Source organism: Heloderma suspectum, chromosome 3 (assembly GCF_057233095.1).
Source record: "Heloderma suspectum isolate Gila_16-S chromosome 3, 16-S_ref, whole genome shotgun sequence".
Taxonomy (NCBI): Eukaryota; Metazoa; Chordata; class Lepidosauria; order Squamata; family Helodermatidae; genus Heloderma; species Heloderma suspectum.
The window spans coordinates 291121595-291140720 of record NC_139460.1 but is presented as its reverse complement, the minus strand read 5'-3'; the positions used below and the strand labels follow the sequence as shown (position 1 = coordinate 291140720).

General features: G+C 43.3%; 1 protein-coding gene across 7 annotated transcripts in view; it reads right to left on the bottom strand.

The window, feature by feature from the left end:
• LOC146351408 (mast cell carboxypeptidase A-like) overlaps positions 1-19126 on the bottom strand; it is a 53314-nt gene that overhangs the window by 14653 nt on the left and 19535 nt on the right. For 2 of the 7 annotated variants that reach the window (XM_084847248.1, XM_084847247.1), the window contains exons 1-3: positions 9694-16354; positions 6275-6457; positions 6104-6179 (exon numbers count right to left, since the gene is read on the bottom strand). In XM_084847248.1, coding sequence (XP_084703374.1) covers positions 6104-6179; positions 6275-6345 — 147 coding nt within the window. In that variant the 5' untranslated portion in view covers positions 6346-6457; positions 9694-16354. Of the gene's footprint in view, positions 1-6103; positions 6180-6274; positions 6458-9693; positions 16355-16374; positions 16540-19126 lie in introns of those variants that run through there. The other 5 variants (XM_084847245.1, XR_014789595.1, XR_014789594.1 and 2 more) reach the window with 5 other exon arrangements.

Here is a 19126-nt window from a genome sequence, read left to right as displayed (position 1 = left end):
ATCAGTTCTATGAGGATCTGCGGCACCTACTGGATAATACGCCAAAAAAAGATGTTATTTTCATTACAGGAGACTGGAATGCTAAGGTGGGTAGTCAAACGACACCTGGAATTACAGGCAAGTGTGGTCTGGGAGAACAAAATGAAGCGGGACATAGGCTGATAGAATTTTGCCAAGACAACTCACTGTGCATAACAAACACTCTCTTCCAACAACCTAAGAGATGACTTTATACATGGACTTCACCAGACGGTCGACATCGAAATCAGATTGACTACATCCTTTGTACCCAAAGGTGGTAGACTTCTATACAGTTGGTAAAAACAAGACCTGGAGCTGACTGTACTTCAGATCACGAACTTCTTATTGCACAATTTAGAATCAGACTAAAGAGAATAGGGAAGACCCACAGATCAGTTAGATATGAGCTCACTAATATTCCCTAATGAATATGCAGTGGAGGTGAAGAATAGATTTAAGGGACTAGATTTAGTAGATAGGATCCCGGAAGAACTATGGACAGAAGTTCACAACATTGTTCAGAAGGCGGCAACAAAAAACATCCCAAAGAAAAAGAAAACCAAGAAGGCAAGATGGCTGTCTGCTGAGACACTAGAAGCAGCCCAAGAAAGAAGGAAAGCAAAAGGCAACAGTGATAGGGGGAGATATGCCCAATTAAATGCAAAATTCCAGAGGTTAGCCAGAAGAGATAAGGAATTATTTTTAAACCAGCAATGTGCGGAAGTGGAAGAAGATAATAGAATAGGAAGGACAAGAGACTTCTTGCAGAAAATTAGAAACATCCGGAGGTAAATTCCAGGCAACAATGGGTATGATCAAAAACAAAGATGGCAAGGACCTAACAGAAGCAGAAGAGATCAAGAAAAGGTGGCAAGAATATACGGAAGTTTTGTATAGGAAGGATAATAATATTGGGGATAGATCTGACGGTGTGGTCAGTGAGTTAGAGCCAGACATCCTGAAGAGTGAGGTTGAATGGACCTTAAGAAGCATTGCTAATAACAAGGCAGCAGGAGACGACGGTATCCCAGCTGAACTGTTTAAAATCTTGCAAGATGATGCTGTCAAGGTGATGCATGCCATATGCCAGCAAATTTGGAAAACACAAGAATGGCCACCAGATTGGAAAAAATCAACTTATGTCCCCATACCAAAAAAGGGAAACACTAAAGAATGTTCAAACTATCGAACAGTGGCAATTATTTCACATGCCAGTAAGGTAATGCTCAAGATCTTGCAAGGTAGACTCCAGCAATTCATGGAACGAGAATTGCCAGATGTACAAGCTGGGTTTAGAAAAGGCAGAGGAACTAGAGACCAAATTGCCACTGGATAGTGGAGAAAGCCAGGGAGTTTCAGAAAAACATCTATTTCCGTTTTATTGACTATTCTAAAGCCTTTGACTGTGTGGATCATAACAAATTGTGGCAAGTTCTTGGTGGTATGGGGATACCAAGTCATCTTGTCTGGCTCCTGAGGAATCTGTATAATGACCAAGTAGCAATGGTAAGAACAGACCATGGAACAACGGACTGGTTCAAGATTGGGTAAGGAGTACGGCAGGGTTGTATACTCTCACTCTATCTATTCAACCTGTACACAGAACACATCATGCGACTTGCTGGGCTTGATGAATCCAAGGCTGGAGTTAAAATCGCTGGAAGAAACATTAACAATCTCCGATATGCAGATGATACCACTTTGATGGCTGAAAGCGAGGAGGAGCTGAGGAACCTTATGACGAAGGTGAAAGAAGAAAGTGCAAAAGCTGAGTTGCAGTTAAACCTACCCCCCCCCCCCAGATTATGGCAATCAGCTTGATTGATAACTGGCAAATAGAGGGAGAAAACGTGGAGGCAGTGACAGACTTTGTCTTTCTAGGCGCCAAGATTACTGCAGACTGCAGCCAGGACATCAGAAGACGTTTACTTCTTGGGAGGACAGCAATGACAAATCTTGATAAAATAGTGAAGAGCAGAGACATCACACTGACAACAAAGGTCCGCATAGTTAAAGCAATGGTATTCCCCGTAGTAACCTATGGCTGAGAGAGCTGGACCATAAGGAAGGCTGAGCAAAGGAACATAGATGCTTTTGATCTGTGGTGTTGGAGGAAAATTCTGAGAGTGCCTTGGACTGCCAGAAGATCAAACCAGTCCATAGCCCAGGAAATAAAGCCAGACTGCTCACTTGAGGGAATGATATTAAAGGCAAAACTGAAGTACTTTGGCCACATCATGAGAAGACAGGATACCCTGGAGAAGATGCTGATGCTAGGGAAAGTGGAAGGCAAAAAGAAGAGGGGCCGACCAAGGGCAAGATGGATGGGTGATATTCTGGAGGTGACGGACTCGACCTTGGGTGATCTAGGGGTGGCGACGGCCGATAGGAAGCTCTGGCGTGGGCTGATCCATGAAGTCACAAAGAGTCAGAAGCGACTGAATGAATAAACAAAAAACATATTTTATATGCATTTTGGTAAGGGTTTTTTTTTTTTAGCTGAGAACTGTATCAAAACATTAAGAAAAACACAAAAACTGAAGGATTACTGCTTTCTGGTCTGTGCATTAGTCCAATCAGGTTAGTTGGCATAGAAATGCAGACCAAACAAAACCCGCTAGCATCCCTAGCACCATGCTAATGGGCCTGAGAAAGCCGCGAGCTCACACACTCCCCCTTCCCTCCCCTGGGGAGATTATGAGGAGGTAGTCAGAAACATCCACTTCTGGGTTTAAACTAACTGCAGTTTGTTGTTCTATCTGACAAGGGCAAACTGTGATTGGTTTACATTATGGATTATTGAAACAAGCCAATTTCAAGCTGTGATTTCTGTTCCTGGCTTGTTCCAATATACCAGGGTTGGGAACCTTTTTCCTGTCAAGGTCCACATTACCTCAGTCAAAACCTGTCAGGGCCCACATTCCAGCAGTTGGCATGCCCAAAGTGGGTGGGACCAGACCCCCAAATGGGTAGAGTTACAGATGTGACTCTTGCCTTTGTTCAGTATGCGACTGGGGTGGGAGTGAGCGGGGGTGGGGAGAAACATTTCCTTCCTGGCATTTTCCTTCTCTAACTTGTAAAAAGTTCCTTCCATTGGCTTTGTAGTTTAGGAACAGAGCAGGAAGGAGTAAATCACCTGGAGTGAGGCTGGTGAGGGAGTGTGGCTTGAGGAGAGAGGGACATGGTCTGGGCACAGTCTGAAGGTCTAGACTGAGATGTTTGGCTTACATCTGGCTTACAGGCTGGAGGTTCCCCCTCCCTGCGATACCCTATAGTTTAAACCAACTGAAATTCCCAGTTGGGACAAAATGACAAACTGATTAATTTGAACCAAGACGTGGATGTGCATCAGAGAAGTGTGCGGGGGAGCACTTGAGCCTGAAACATGCACAGGCTTTTTAGTGGAGTGGTAAACTATGGTTTAGTACAGGGGTGTTGAATCTCTTTCAGTCTGAGGGCCAAACTCCATTTTGGAGAAGCTGTTGGGGGCCACATTCCAGTGGAGGGTGGCACCAAGGCCAAAACAGGAAGGGCCAAAAATATCGGTATATTGTAGCTTGTAGCTCTTCCTGCCAGGAACTAAGCCTTAGGAGAGGCGTTTCGACCTTTTTGAATGGGAAAAAATTGCACAAAAGCTGTGAAACCACCAAATGATGGGTGTTTGGGGAAAGGGGGTGGGACCAGGGGAAGAGTGTGGGCATCTGGGTAACCCCAGAGGGCTGCATTGGGACCTCAGGTGGGCTGGATTTGGCCCCTGGGCCTGAGCTTCTGCACTCCTGGTTTAGCAGTATGCTTGAATTGGGCCATTATTATGTTCCCACAGAAGAGGATGATCCCATCTTGTAGGCACATCACCGTAGAATGGCAGTGTCTAGAAAAGGCATAAGCAGAAGCTGAAAATGACTTTCTGCTTTTTTTGAAGAAAGACCCATTAAAATGCACTGATATGCCAGTTTGTGTTTTCTTGGAATGGAACCTGGTACTGAAAATGCAGGGCTGAGTCCTGCATTATACTAACAACTGTCAGTAGGGAAAGGATGGAGGAAAAATTTATGGGGCTGTAAGACCAGGCCGATTATGATTTCAAGGTTTTTTGTTCTTATTTGGTTCCCTTCTGGTAAAGTGTGTTTAAAGACTTTGAGTTACAAAGGAACATTGTTAAACACACAATAGAACAAGTCAAAAAAGCCCCATTAAAATGTCAGGCCTTTTCATGTATGTTTACATTTGCCTCGTAAACATTCTGTGGCCAGAGGTAAAATCAGGCTTTACTAGGCTAAGATGAGAGTAGTGAAAAGATCTAAAGCCAACTAACAGCAACTGTACTGCTATATATGTTGGACTGTTATATAAGTGTTGGCCATTTCTCCTCTCTGGTTTTCAAAGGTATTCTAGGCTCCACAGCCGGCCCTACCATTAGGCAGACTGAGGCAGTCACCTCAGGCAGCAGAGGCTGGGTGCTGTGGAGGGGGCAGTAGCAGCAGCCCCTTGGCCATTTCACTCTGTTGGGGGTGCCATCTTGTCCTTTGCCTTCGCCGGCAGCAAAATATCTTAGGCTGGTCCTGCTAGACTCTGAATCTGTTCTGAGCAATTCTTGTATGTATGCATGACAATATAATGCTTTCAGAGTGGATTTTGAACTCTCTGGGATTCTTAAATTAATGCCACCGTGAGAGATAGATAACTTTCCTACTAAGCCTTGTACAAGCGAGGAAGAGGGGAGAACCAAAGCCTGGTTCATTCCTTTTCATGCAAACACTGAATGTGTGTATGTGTAGGAGCAGAATTGTTCCACTTCAAACCTCCACATATTTAGCTGAAGGTGTGGACAGATCTTTATGCATGTTCAATTGTATGCTCGCAAGCTCTATTTGCCTGACTTATGATCCTGAATTTAGCAGGGTTCCTAACTGTGTGAACAGCATCTAGGATCATAGAGGTGTATGTGCAAAGGGCTATGCACAGTGGGTTTCTGTAATTCATTCTTATAATGAAGTCAAGTGCCTCTATCAGCAGGAGGCTGCCTTCCTCTCACCGCTGGTAACTAGAACTAGCCCTAACATTCCTAGGCTCCAGATCCAGAAGGACTGGTAGAATCCAGAATGGTTCAAAGGGGATGTCTTTTCTTAGACAACATATGTGCAGTTCTGGGGCATAATGCTATATATTGATAGATCCATTGTAATTTAAATCCTATGCACACTTGGCCTGGATGTAATTCCCACTGACTTCAGTGTGGCTTACTTTTGAGTAGACACATATAGGATCGCACTGTTAGCGTGGTTTAAACGTTATTTTCAAACAATTTCAAAGCTTTATGTAGAAATTATTTGTAACAACTCAGCAGCACACACTTCCTTTTAGATATCTTTATTTAAATGGAAGGCACTGAAAATGATTAACAAACTAATTCTAGTATGCTTGAAGAATTGTGCACATAAATATTTGTGCTTCCTAGGGATAGTCACCTGAAAAAATGTAATTACAACTTTGATTTGAGATTTGACAAGTATTTGTATCCATTCCAGTTGCCCCATTTGACTTGTATCATGTTGTTTATCTGTGTTTCTAGTTCGCTTGTTTTAAAAGATGCATTTGTAAATATAGCCCACTATCTGATGGGGCTGCGGTGCTCTGGTTCATTCTGTTGCACCAGTGAGACCCATCACTAGTGCAACGGGGAGTTAGCGCTTTGTAAAGGAACCCTGGAAACAAGCAGAAGTGAGCTCTGCTGACCTGTCCCGTTCTGAAAACAAGGGTTCCCACTCATTTTGGGTTCCTTTCAGAACGGCTAGCTCCCGGTTATGCTAGCAGTGGGTCTCAATGGCAGCATAGGACACTGCCCATGGAAAGTTTTCCATTCTGCACTAATTGCAAACATGGCCAGAAACTGTCTCTGAACAAGGGGTTTATTACATAGTTATATATGCTGTTGAATACATTGGTAGACTCAAAATTATTATAATATTTTGAGTAATTGTTAAGCATTAAAAAATGACCTTGATGATTCTTACAAGATATTTAGCAATCAGGCCCTAATCACAAGGGGGAAGGAAGCATCCAAGATGTTACAATGTCTCACCTGTATGATGCTTGCCAAGTCCTTCATGAAGCTCACTTGCTTTTCATTCTGAGGCTTCACACGAAACACCTTTGCACTTCAGAACATAAAATCAAGGAATGAATAGTGTATCAGGAGGACAGGCAAAAACACTTCCCTACCCTGTTTTTGTTTAAGAGAAAAAAGCTCTACCTGTCAAAACGCCGAGCAGACATGAGAACAATGGCTGTGGCAACCAAGCCCAAAGGCAACAGGGCCTTCATGTTTATTTTCCTCTGCACCAATTGACTTCTGTCATCTTAATTCTTCTGCTTGGTGATCAGCTGACATCCACAGGGGCATTCATTGGATGATATGAGGTTTCTGCTGTTATGCCTACAGTACAATTACAATGCCTATTAGTGTATATGATCAACAGCAGATGCTTCCTAAAAATTGGACTGTGATGTCTTCATACATGATTTGAAATATTGTGGATTCTACAGGATATATTTTAATTTCATTGGCCTAGATTTGGGCTAATTCTATTGCTTTTGGAAGAAGCCATACTGACTTTTAAGGATCTGCTCACTCAATACAGTCAAGAAGCAGTTGGCAGAAGCTAGTAGTGGGTGGGAGGGTGCTGTTGCACTCATGCCCTCCTTATGGGTTCCTGTGGGCAGCTGGTTGGCCATTGTGTGAACAGAATGCTGGACTAGATGGATCCTGGGTCTGACCCAGGATGGCTCATCTTATGTTCTTAGATCTGGATCTACTGGTAGATCTCTGGGTGATGATTTGCAGTATGTTGTCAGGAAGTCCCCGACTCACAATTGCTTAACAATAGAAGTGACAAAATGTCTGCTTCCCCAATTATACTAGTGAAATGAAGAAAGTTTGGGGTAACCAGGAGTGGATTTCTGTGTGGAATCTCCATTCAGTTCTGGTACTCAAAAAGAAATTATTGGGCTCAGAATTCTTTGATTCTAAGGGTGCAATCCTATGGTACCTGGGATAGTGCCAGGTTATTGAGTTAATTTAGAAATAATTATTAAAATTTAAATAGAAAGACAGTACATCTCACCATAGTGTGAAAGTCTGTGACCAGGTGACCTGTGTGATTGCTCATTCAGGTGCTGTTCAACTGCTAACTGTTGATGGGCAACAGTTCTTTTGGTTCTTTGGGCAGAATTCAATGGGGTACTTACGTCCCTGCTGGTTCTCCTGTACCCTGCTGATTCCATTATGCGAGTGGCCTTCACCACTTGTGCAACAGTGATTTAGCACTCCTGGGGCAACCTGAAATGAGTGGAGATGCTCATTTCTGGAAGGAGGAAGGTTGACGAAGCTCACATAAGGGAACTCTGCCAACCTGCCTCCTTCCAGAAACAAGCATTTGTACTTGTTTTGGGGCTTCCCCTTGGAAATGCTAAGTCTTCTTTGCATAAGCAGTGGGTCCCACTTACGCAATGCAATCAGCAGGACCCACTGCTTGCAGAAGGGAATCAGAGGGCAGAAAAGAATTGGTGGGGGATAAGTGCCTCGTTGGATTCTGCCCAAGATCTTTAAGCCAGAATTGGACTGGGCAGCCCTTCAAAGAGAGGATGGTCCTTTGGCAGCCTTTCAAATAGAGGACTGTCCTCTGTAAAAGAGGACGCATGACCACCCTAGTTCAGCAAACTGAAGGAAGTATAATATTTTCATCTTTATCTTCCGCATGTTCAGAGCCCTTGAGATAAACCATGGAGCCAAGATAAGTCAGTATTCAGGAGCTCCTCTGTGCCTAATTCCTTCCCCCCTTTCCTGAGTCTTGGGATGACTCCCAAGCCCTTGATTGCACCCATTTGTTTGGTCCTCTATAGTTTCTGCCTCTGGATTGCAATTCCACATGAGAAAGTAATCAATTCTCCTTTGTTGTTCCCCTTTTCCTTTAATGTGGGAAGCCTGAGTCCAGGCATAGCACCAGGCATAGCAAGGACTATGACCCCATGCTGCTATTTTTATATTTTTAAATATATGTTTAGGATCAGTTTTTTCTTCATTCTAATTTATTTTATCATACATATGCACATAAAGTTACAACATTCCCTGTCTGGTACTTCATTTTTAGCAGATGTTAACAGCCACTTATCAACATATTTTCTAATTGACATTTTCCCTGGGACATCTCTGATCACCGTAGAAGATATCCTCTCTAAGGACTCCATCATAACTGGCCTACTAGCGGGTGGATAGTAATTAGACACAGGAAGCATCCACAGACCTTCCACCCCATTCTCCATAATGAAATGAGTTTTCCCTAACCTGGTGCCCTCCAGATGTTTTGGACTATACCTCCAAATGAAGGTCCTTGGTGGGGATGGGGAAGAAGCTTTCCCCTCCCCACCTCAGATGGCAGCGGGGGATTGGAGGAGAGTATCACAAGATAACCTCAATATGCAGGGAGGCTGGTATGGGAGCAGATGTTCCTTCAGGTACGTGAGTCCTAAGCTGTGTAGATCATTAAAGACAAGCATTAGCACTTTGAATTGTGCTTGGAAACAGACTGGAAGCCAGTGAAATTCTTTCAATATTGTCAAACTATGTTTCCACTGACCAGTCCCAGTCAACAGCCTGGTGGCTGTATTTGGACTCACTGGAATTTCCCAACAGTCTTCAAGGGCAGCCCCACATATAATACATTACAGTAGTCAATCAGAGATGTCACCAGAGCAGGAATAACTCTGACCAGGCCGCAGCTGGTCCACCAGTCTCACCTGATGAAAGACACTCCTTGCTGCAGAAGCTAACTGGACCTTCAGTAACAAAGCTGGATCCAGGAGTACCCCAGGTCTATGAACGTGGACCTTTAGGGTGAATGCAACCACACCCAGAACAAGTTGAACTGGTAACAGTCTGAACGCCACTTCTCTGAACAGATGAACAGAGCCCACAGAGCCTCCACCTCATCACTATTGAGTTTCAGTTTATAGATCTCTCATCCAGCCCATTACTGATTCGAGGTACAGGTTCAGCATTTCCACTGCCTCACCTGAGTCTGATGAAAAAGACACATAGGACTGGCTGTCATCAACATACAGATGGCACCTCAGTCCAGATCCCTGAATAATCCCTCATGGCAGTTTTATGTACTTCTTAAAGAGCACGAGGGACAAGACAGAACCCTGTGGAACTCCATAGGATAAATGTCATGGGGCCAAGCAATAGTCTACCACCATCACCTTCTGGAATTGGTCTTCCAGGCAGAAGTGGAATCACCATGTTACCATGCCTCCAAATCCCAACCCAGAGAGCCTATCCAGAAGGATATTATGCTTGAAAGCATCATAAGCCGCTGAGAGATCCAGGAGAATTAGCAGGGTCACTCTCCCCTTGTCCTTATCCTTGCATAGGTCATACATCAAGGCAACCAAGGTAATTTAAGTATGAAGTCTAAAAACAGATTGATATGGGTCCAAATAATCAGTCTGATCCAATAGCACTTGGATTTGTGCGGCCACCACCTTCTCTGGCAGTAACTGGCATTAGCCACCAGCCAAGAATTGTTATAAGCCTTGGGGTTGATCTAAAGGTTTAAAACAAGTTAATGTAATTAATTAATCAGTCAACCAGCTAAGCACTGTAGCCCTTACCACAGTTATGCTATGAGATGAAGATGATGTCTGAATTCATCCTACGAGAATGAGGATAGTGTTAAGTAGTGTTGGAATCTCTTGTATAGTTAGTTATCTGTCTTGATCTTCTATCTTTCCAGTGTCTTCTGGTTTTCTTCAGTCGTCCAACATGGATACAACCCTTTCAGTTGAACATCCTGTGAAGTTGGGCCCTTTTTATAGATGTGAGCAGATGCCCTGTAGTCTTGTCTCTGCTGTTTCTCCTCTTTAGGTATCTTCACAGAAAACACAGTTGAAACAGTCTCTCAAGAAGGCAAGATAAAAATGTGAGGAACTGTGCTGTCCTAGAAACCTCATGCTATATTCTAAATTGGCCCCATCCCAGTCTGAAATGTGTGAAATCCCATTAGGAAACCAATCACTTCTGAATGTTTCTGATTGTTTTATATCTGTTCAGAAAGAATGTGAAAAAGCCATTTTCCTTTAAATTTGTACACATATGCATGGATGTCATAGCAACCAAAGAATACTTTACTGACATTCTATATGTACAGCCATTGCTCATCCTCTAACAGCTCCAACAGCTCACTGAGTACAGAGGGCTGTGGACTAAGGAGTTACTTACCAAGAGCATGTAACCACTTGGTAAGCTTGTGACTTATCCTGCCCAAAATTATACCACACTTCAACAGTTGATCAGAAACCTTGGGCAAGCTCAAATTCTCCTCATCATTTAGCAGAAAAGATACAAAATGACCTGCTTGTGTGTGGTGGATCTTTCTTGAGAGGAAGGGCTCTGGTTGTGGAAGATCCCTCCACATGATTTTTGGGATCCCTCCCCCACATCACAGCTCTCCCCATTCAGTAGGATCTCCTAACTTTCTGAGCTGGTTTGCATGACATGAGGGTGGTTAGTAATCCACAGTGGCTTGTTAACCACCCTGCACATGCCGGTCGCATGCATGGTCTGTTGTAGGGCTGTAGGGTGTTCTTTTAAGCACCTCAACAAGCTCAGATGTTTGGATGACATGAGAAGCCGGTGATGGGCAGCTTGAACTGGCAACTTGGTGCCTGTGTGCACTGCAACCCACCATGGTTTAAATAAGCCACAGTGGGCTGTGGTGATCATGTGAACCAGGTCTCTGTGTAGCATTTGCAGGGAGCTGAAAGGGCTTCCGTGAGAAGGAGGGGGCAACCAAGTCTGCTTCTACCAGGACAATTGATCCAGCTTAAATCTGTATCCAACCCCAGGTAGTTATATGCACACTATAGTAAGCTACTAATGTCACTTGATAAATAGTAACTGGCATCCACCAAGCTTTCTCCCTGCTTGACATTCTTTGTACTAATTGCACAGTATCTGCAAGAGCTTACAAAACCCCTCAAAAGACATGTTGAAGATGACAAGATTGTCTGAAGTTCATCTAGAGCCAAGGCGGCAGTCGTAGTCGTGGGAATTAAACCATATATGGTTTAGCATTGTGTATTCTGTTTTGTTCTGGATGTAATGTTGTTTGTTAATGGTTATGTATTGTTGTATTAGCTGTAATCGGTTCATTTTTAGTTAGACCTGTTAGTGTTAGACTTCGTAGCTGTCTTATTATATTCACCAGTTCCCTTTGGAAGTGAGTTTGGGGAGAAAACATCACCACCCCACTTGTGGATGGGGAGGTGTGTGATGGTGAGCTGTTTTTCAGCATCCACTTCCCTACAGCTGCAAGCATTCTTGGCTAGGGCAGTTAGTTCCCATGAATGATGCATGTATTGTCTGGGCTCCAAATCCATAAAATGGGAAGCCTTTTGATGTTTCCAGTCTTGTTAGAGGTAGTTAAAACTATTCCCCTTTAAATTGGCATTTTCCAAGCTTTCTCTGCCTAACTTAAAAGGTCCTCCAGCTGCAGCCTGTCCCAAAGCAGAGGCAGACCTCACAGAAACAGACTTATACTAAGTCAATCCACTGGTACATTAACTCAGGACTGTCTATTAGGGATGGGTAAGTCTGTTAGTTTCCTTTTCTCCCGCATTCTTATATTTTAAATTTCAAGTTCTTTCTCTTCTGAATATGAATTTTGAGCTTTTCTACATGAGGTTGTTAATCACTGTCTCTATGTTTGGTTTTGTTGCAGTATTGAGATCCAAGCTCTACACAAGGAGCATTTCCTTTCCTGCTTTTCCACTATATAATCTCAAGGTGGTGCTGTGCTATAGCAGAATAGCCCAAATACACAAGTAGTTCTTTTGCTTTCAGAAATAATACCCCATTTTCCCCACTCTAAAAACCCCTGGGAAAGTGCTCTTAAAAAAAGAAGCGAAACTGGAGGATCACAGCACTGTCTAAAGAACCTGTAAACAACCATGAGTAAGGAATCACAAGTGTACAATAAATGCCTCTGTAGAAAATGCCTCTGTGAATTTTGGTAAATTGTTATCAAACCAAACAGAAAGGAAATTCTCACCCATCTGTCCTAGCCAAACTCAATAGGTAGAGCTATTCTGAGCATGGAGAGGACATTGTACCTTCCTGCCATACAGCTCTTAAAGATGAGCCCATCAGAAGAGGTGGCAACCTTAATTAAGCACTAACATGGTTGAATGCAGAGGGATTCAAATCCAGACCTTTAAGAGCAAAGCATTCAAAGCTCTGGAACCAGAGGGATGAATCTGTCAGTTTTGGTTTCACCCACTATTTTTAACCTCGTCCTTTTTGTCCCAGATAGGGAGAACTTTGAGATGTTTGGTAAATTCTTATCAAAACTGAACTGAAACAAAACTCTTATCAGGACAGCTAGACTGGTGGGGACGAGGGAGAGGGCCTTTTCTGTGGTGGCCCCCACTCTGTGGAACTCCCTCCCTAGGGAACTCCGCCATGCCCCCTCTTTAATGAGCTTCCGTTGTGCATTAAAAATGTGGTTGTTCAGGCAGGCATTTGGGGTGGGTTAGGGTATTTTAGAAAATGTTTTTATTGTAGAATTTTATTGTTTTAAACTCTTTTATTGTATGCTGTACATCGCCCAGAGTGGCTGGGTGACCAGACAGATGGGCGATTAATAAATTTAATAATAAATAATAAATAAATAAAATAAATTATCCATACCTACTACCTATGCTGACTATGATTGGCAGTGGTTCTCCAGGATTTCAGACAGGAATCTTTCCCAGCCTTACGTGGAGATCCCAGGCCTTGAACTTTGGACCTTTTTCATGCTAAGCATGTGCTCTGCTACTTAGCTATGGCCCTTCCTCAGGTAGGATGACTGGATGCAATAGAAAACAGAACCCTCTACCTATAATGAATGTGTAGAAGGGAGAATTTCAGCAGCACCAGTTTTTTTTATCGTCTGGAAAGCACTGTAACATGTCAAGTTGCACCTACCAATATTCCCTTTCAATAACTACTATTAATTTGGTGCTGTTTCAAAAGCACTTAATTCACTTCATGGACATGGTCTCAGTAACCTTTACAATAATCCTGAATGGTGGTCCACCATTATTACCCCCATATTACAGACTGGGAGTGAGGGAGACCAAGAAATAATGACTGGGTTTACACAACACACTAACCCACATTCATTGGTTGAGTGTGGGTTGTTGTTAAACCATGGGTTAGCGTGTTGTCTGAACCCAGGACATTTTCTGCAGGGTGGCTTGTTAACTATGCAGTGTGGCTTACTTTTCCTCAAACAAGCCACCTTGAGAGCCCATGGTTTGTTACTGGGTTGTTCAAGGTGGTTAACAAGCCACACTCCATGGTTAGCAAGCTACCGTGCAGAAAATGTCCTGGGTTCAGACAACATGCTAACCCACGTTTCAACAAACAACCCACACTCAACCACTGAGTGTGGGTTAGCATGTTGTGTGAACAGCTCCAGGGACTTGCCTAAGGCCACATAGTAAGTTCACAGCTGAGCTAAAAAGAGCTAAACTCTTGCTGTTAACCACTATGTTACACCAGGCATGTTGCCTTGCAAAAACATAACACAAGAAGAAGAGAAGATGGCTCAGACCAAGGACTGATCTAATGCAGAATTCTGTTCCTACAGTGGCCAACCAAATGCCTATGGAAAGGCCACAAGCTCATGGGTGCAAAAGCACCCTTGCCATAGTAAGGACAGGCACGGCATGCAGGGGATGGAAACTCTCTGCAAAGGTAGAAATGATTGATACAGCAGTAATAGTCACCTAATCCATAGAATACCACTCAGACCACTTTTTGAAGTGGTTATAGCTGTTAACTATATCAATGATGATAAGGTTATTTTTCAACAATAGTTGAATTGTCCATGCAGCAGAGCAGAGCATACCATACCAGTTCAATTTAGGGTGATTCTGTTCAGAATACGTAAGAAGCCTTTAGCTTGATGCTTTGCACCAAGCTATTAAGAGAAATGTTTTATTAAGAGAAATGTTGCTAAGTGATCAATATAAAATGGCAGAGTACATTGTTGTTTTTTAAAAAAATGAAACTGAAAAGCACTGTAACCAGGAACAAAGAAAACACATGATACTTTCATCAAAACTTATTTCTGCTAACTATTTGAAGTAGATTAAAATAGGACCATGGGTTTGTTTTCTACACAAGATAGCAATTTTTTCTTCTTCTACTTACTCCAAATTAGATCCAATTCACTTTACTGGATTGCAGATGAAATAGAATTGGCTTAATTCATGATATAGTTCAGCCAATGCTGTGGTAGCCTTATATACCCAGGTTGTGGATTTATTCTCTTGGATCAGTGGCAGTGCATTAAATATGTGTTGAGCTGCATCTGGACAGACTGTGAACTAATTACAACTTCAGGAATAAATTGTGATTGGGTGCTTCCAGACGAGGCTTTTATTGTGCCTTGTTCATGGAATTTTGTGGGGTGTGTGCTGTCCAGACGACATCGATTTGTAACCTTCCTGTGTTTTCCAACTGATTCTGTCTTTTGTTCTTACTACAAAAGATCAGTTTAGGGAGAAAAGATGGAATAGTTGCACAGTGTCTTTTGACTGTTAGTGCTAGAAGCCGTCTGTCTGAAAGCACACAGGAATGGGGCCAACAAAGGCCATTTGGGGCAGATTCATTGAAGCTGATCTCAGACTATCTTGGAGACTTTAAGACAGGATCACAAGGCCACCATGCACATACGTACGTCAAGCTGTGTGAGAGCCATTTCCTCATGGTGTTATCCCATGCAACTGCAATGTGAGCATGAATATGGTAATCAATCGGGTGGGACCAGTTGCTTGGGACTTCCCCACCTGATTGGCACCCTTCTGGGAAGGATGTTGCAAACTGAGTGGGAAAGAACTACATGATCAGCTCTGAGTACACAGTTGTGTGGTATTCATACACATACATCACAGCTGCATGAGATAGCATCACACAAAAGTAGCTCTGATGGAGTTCAGTGTGTGTGCGTCCAGGACTGCAGTGAAAAAAGAGAATGGGAAATCTATGTCCAGGAACATCAATATAGGCTGGAAAATTAAATTTGGAACAGACAGCAGTTTCAGGAAAGGTTCACACGGGGCATGGGAAGAAGAACGAGAAGAAAGGCACAGAGAGTGCTCAGACACAACGTTTTTGCTGTTTCATTTTACAGGGACAGCTAGGAAGTTACAACCAGGCAGGCCAGGCTGACCAAATGATAACCATACTCCAAGATACGTCACTTGTGAATATTGTTGACGTGGGAGAGAAAATAGAAGAGAGTCAATCTTAAATCAAATGCACATTGTAGCCAATAATGTAGGTTCTACATTTGAATTTCAGCCATGGCAAATGCGTAACTCAACTGTAGTATCAACTCTGAAGGTTGTCTTGGGTGATTTTTTCACACAACGCTGATGGTGCTTTTTGCCGCATTGGTGATTATAAACCCTACAAGGATTTTGCATCTTCAGCATTGGTAATTGTAAACCTTATGACATCCACCTGGATTTTGATTTTAACATGCCTCCCTATTCTTTCTATTTCACATTAATAAGATTCACACAGGCAAACAAAGCATGCAGAAGAGACTTGGAGTTGCTTTTACAGTCTGATTCTAAAAATGCTTACTTGGCCTTGGGCTGCAATTTTATGCACACTTATTTGGGAGCAAGGGCCAAGCTACATGTAACTTTGAAGATGTAGCTAGTCACGTCTTTCTCTCTCTCTTTCTTTCTTTCTTTCTTTCTCTCTCTCTCTCTCTCTCTCTCTCTCTCTCTCTCTCAAGTAAACATAGGGAGTCTGATACATATAATTTTCATTGCCCAGAATGATCCATTTGTTTTAATGGATCACTTTTTGGCAATTAAAATTAAAGGCATTCTGAGGACTAATCCAGATTAGGACTGCAGTGTGTGTGTACGTGGCGGAAAGGGTTAACCCCCCACTCTTCCATGCTAGGATCCTGATCCAGATAGGGAGGCCCTGCACTTACTTTAGAGTAATAGCTGCTAGCTGAGTCTTTAAAGTAACATGTGGTTTGGGTCTGAGTCCCACTAAATTCTGGGACTTACTTCTGAATAAGCCTGCAGCCTTGTAGAAAGGTCAGAAGGCAGTCTGTCTTGACAGAAAAGAATCAAGCCACTGACAAAAAGCAACTGGGGTGGGGGGATCCATAACGCACTAGTTCAAAGAAAAAGAGGGGAAATGGTAGGCACAGAGGGAAGAGGATTCCTTTTGTGGGCAAATGTGAACATGCCTTCATGGAACCGGGGTAAGGATACAATTGGCGATGTGTTTCACAGCCAGCATTGTCTCCTTACAGGTTGGTCTTATCTTTGATTCGGGGAGAAGAAACCCATATTTGCCACGGTCACGAAGTTCAAAGCCAAACACATACTTAATGCCTTCATTGTAAACCCAGTCTATAGAGGAACCGGAACAAGGATCTGAAAAACAGGATACCAAAGGTAGTATTAAAGGCAACTTGGGCACAAAGGACATGATGAAGCAGGAAGGTCTGCTCTAATAGGTTGGGCTAGGAGGTAGATAATCAGCTGCCCCACATGGGAAGGGGCCGTGGCTCAGTGGCAGAACAGTTGCTTTGCATGCAGAAGGTCCCACTGTGATTTCCCACTGCTGCTTCTGTCTTCTTTCTCACCACAAAAAAAATTGGGAGGTGTTGCACAACTCATTATGACTCCATTAGACTAGGGGCCGATCTACACTTACAGGTTTTTTTCGCTTCCAATGAGGTTTCACTGCCCGCCTTTCACACTACGCAGTACCAACCTCGAATTGGAACCGGAATTTCCCACTTCTGCTCTCCCGCTTTCAATACCCTGATATCCCAGTATTTCCCCTTAATGTGCTCTGATTTTCCACCTTTGCTACCATATCCGGTCATAGTCCCCTCCCCCGCCTGTCCATATATGGCGGTGTTTGTATTTCCCTCCTGTCCAATCACAGCTCTCGATGGCCCCATGTCTTCTTCTGGCTCCTGATTGCATAGCTTCCTCAGCAGCCCCCATTTCCTCAGCAACAAGCAAAGGGCTGGATGTGCACGCGCTTGTCTGATCTTGGAAGCTAAGTGGGTCAGCCCTGCTCAGTAGTTGGATGGGTGACCGCCTGGGAATCAGGCTTCCTGCACTGAGCAGGGGGTTGTTCTATCCCTTCAAATGAGACTAAGTTTTACCCCCTCCTATCCCCCACTTCCGATTTTTTTTTTAACTAAGGCATTATCTTCGAAGAATCGTGGCTTCTCCGCGATTTTTTTTTTCTAATTCAGGCATGATCTTCGAAGATTTGAAAATTTTGAAGGTTTGAAGCTTCAGATCTTCCAGGGTTTCTGGAAGTGATAGAAACATTGTGCTAGCAGAATGACACTACTGAATGCAAGTCTCTATCTCTCTGTCTCTGTCTCTGTCTCTCTCTCTCTCTCTGTATTTGTTGTACTTAGTTGTTTCAGTGCTAGGAGACATGGATACAGGTTCTTAGAAAGTTCCCAATGCTCTTGGAATTTATCCACTTTGATTTTATAGCTCATCTAGATATCACTTTTCCAACTGCCAGCTGAGGTCCACTTCTCTACTGGAACATTTACAAACAAATGCCATGTGATGCAGTAGCATCACATAACAAACTCCCCTCCTCCATGTCAATGGCAGCTACTGGTAGTGTTGGGGAAGCATGTTGCATGTTACAAGGCCATGTGTTGTGGTATTTCTTTGTAGAGGTTACACTGAACAGGTGGAAGCTCATCACACAGGAGCAGTTGGGGTAGGGAAAAGGTAACATCTAAATTGTCTCACAGACAGGAAGCAATGATCTGGTTTTGGGATGCTGAAATACAGTCAGTTTTCAAAAATGGACATCACTGTTGTTATCAAGTAAAGTTTTGAGGTGAGTTTGAATGTTGCTGCTCAGAATTAATTAATTAAATAAATTGAGGGATTCCGAAGCAAGCAAAACGTCTTTAATTAAGACTACCAAGTGAAATTTAATTTATGGGCAAAGCATTCCTATTTACCCACGGGGAGGGATCTCTAGCAGAGCCTTCACCACAGCTAAAACCTGCTGGCTCACAGGGGCTAGGGTGGGAGGTGGAGGGTTGTTGCTGGGTTTTGAGCCAGATATCAGGAATGATTCTGAGCATGTGGAGATAGTTAGCAGCTCAGACTCAGAATGGGAACAGCCAGAACCAAGGGAGGTTTCCTCCTTAGTGAGCTCAGATATGGATAAACAGTCTTCTCAGGAACTTGGCACACAGATAGCTCAACCTGAAGGCCCCCCCTTTCCTCCCCCATGAAAACTCAGGTCTTGGAGGAGGAGGAGAGTGCAGGGTGTGACTTGAAGGATGCTAGAGTCTGGCGCAGAATGAAGTGGGAAAAGTTAGAGGCGGAGCTCAGATGTTCCACCCAGTTGGCTATGCATGATAGCCTACGTAGGAGGGTACAACTGTAAGGGAGGGGCATCCCCCCCTAAGTTATTCTGGCTGGCAAGTTCTTGTTTCAAACTGCCAGCAACGTCTCTGATTCCCACTTGGCTCCTCTATTGATATTTGTAATTGTGTGGAGAAGCTGTTTTCCTTTGTAGTCTGAGAGTCTCCAATGATTAGCATTTGTAAAGATCCTGGTTGTTAACTAATAAAGTAGTGAGTCTGAAGCCTGATATCTTAGCATGTGTTGATTGTGAAGGGAGAGAACCAAGAGACCTGACACCAACGTTGTTTCATTTTGAGCTTTTTCCTCCCAATGAAACCAATGGGAGGAAATTCACTATGCCAGCTCCAGGACCTATTTGGGGACATGTCAGGAGAATGAGGAGGCATAGGATCAGCCCTGGAAACCCACCACCACACTGAGGAGGCCTCCACCTGCAGAACTACTTCTCTGACATTGCTCCCTTAGTTATCTGTTACAAGATTACAAAATACAATATCCCAAAGCAAAATTTCAAAGCAGATGTGCAGACTCCTCCTTGCACAAGCCATCAAAGCAATTTTGAGGAAAGCCAGAAGACATTTTGCTCTGACTA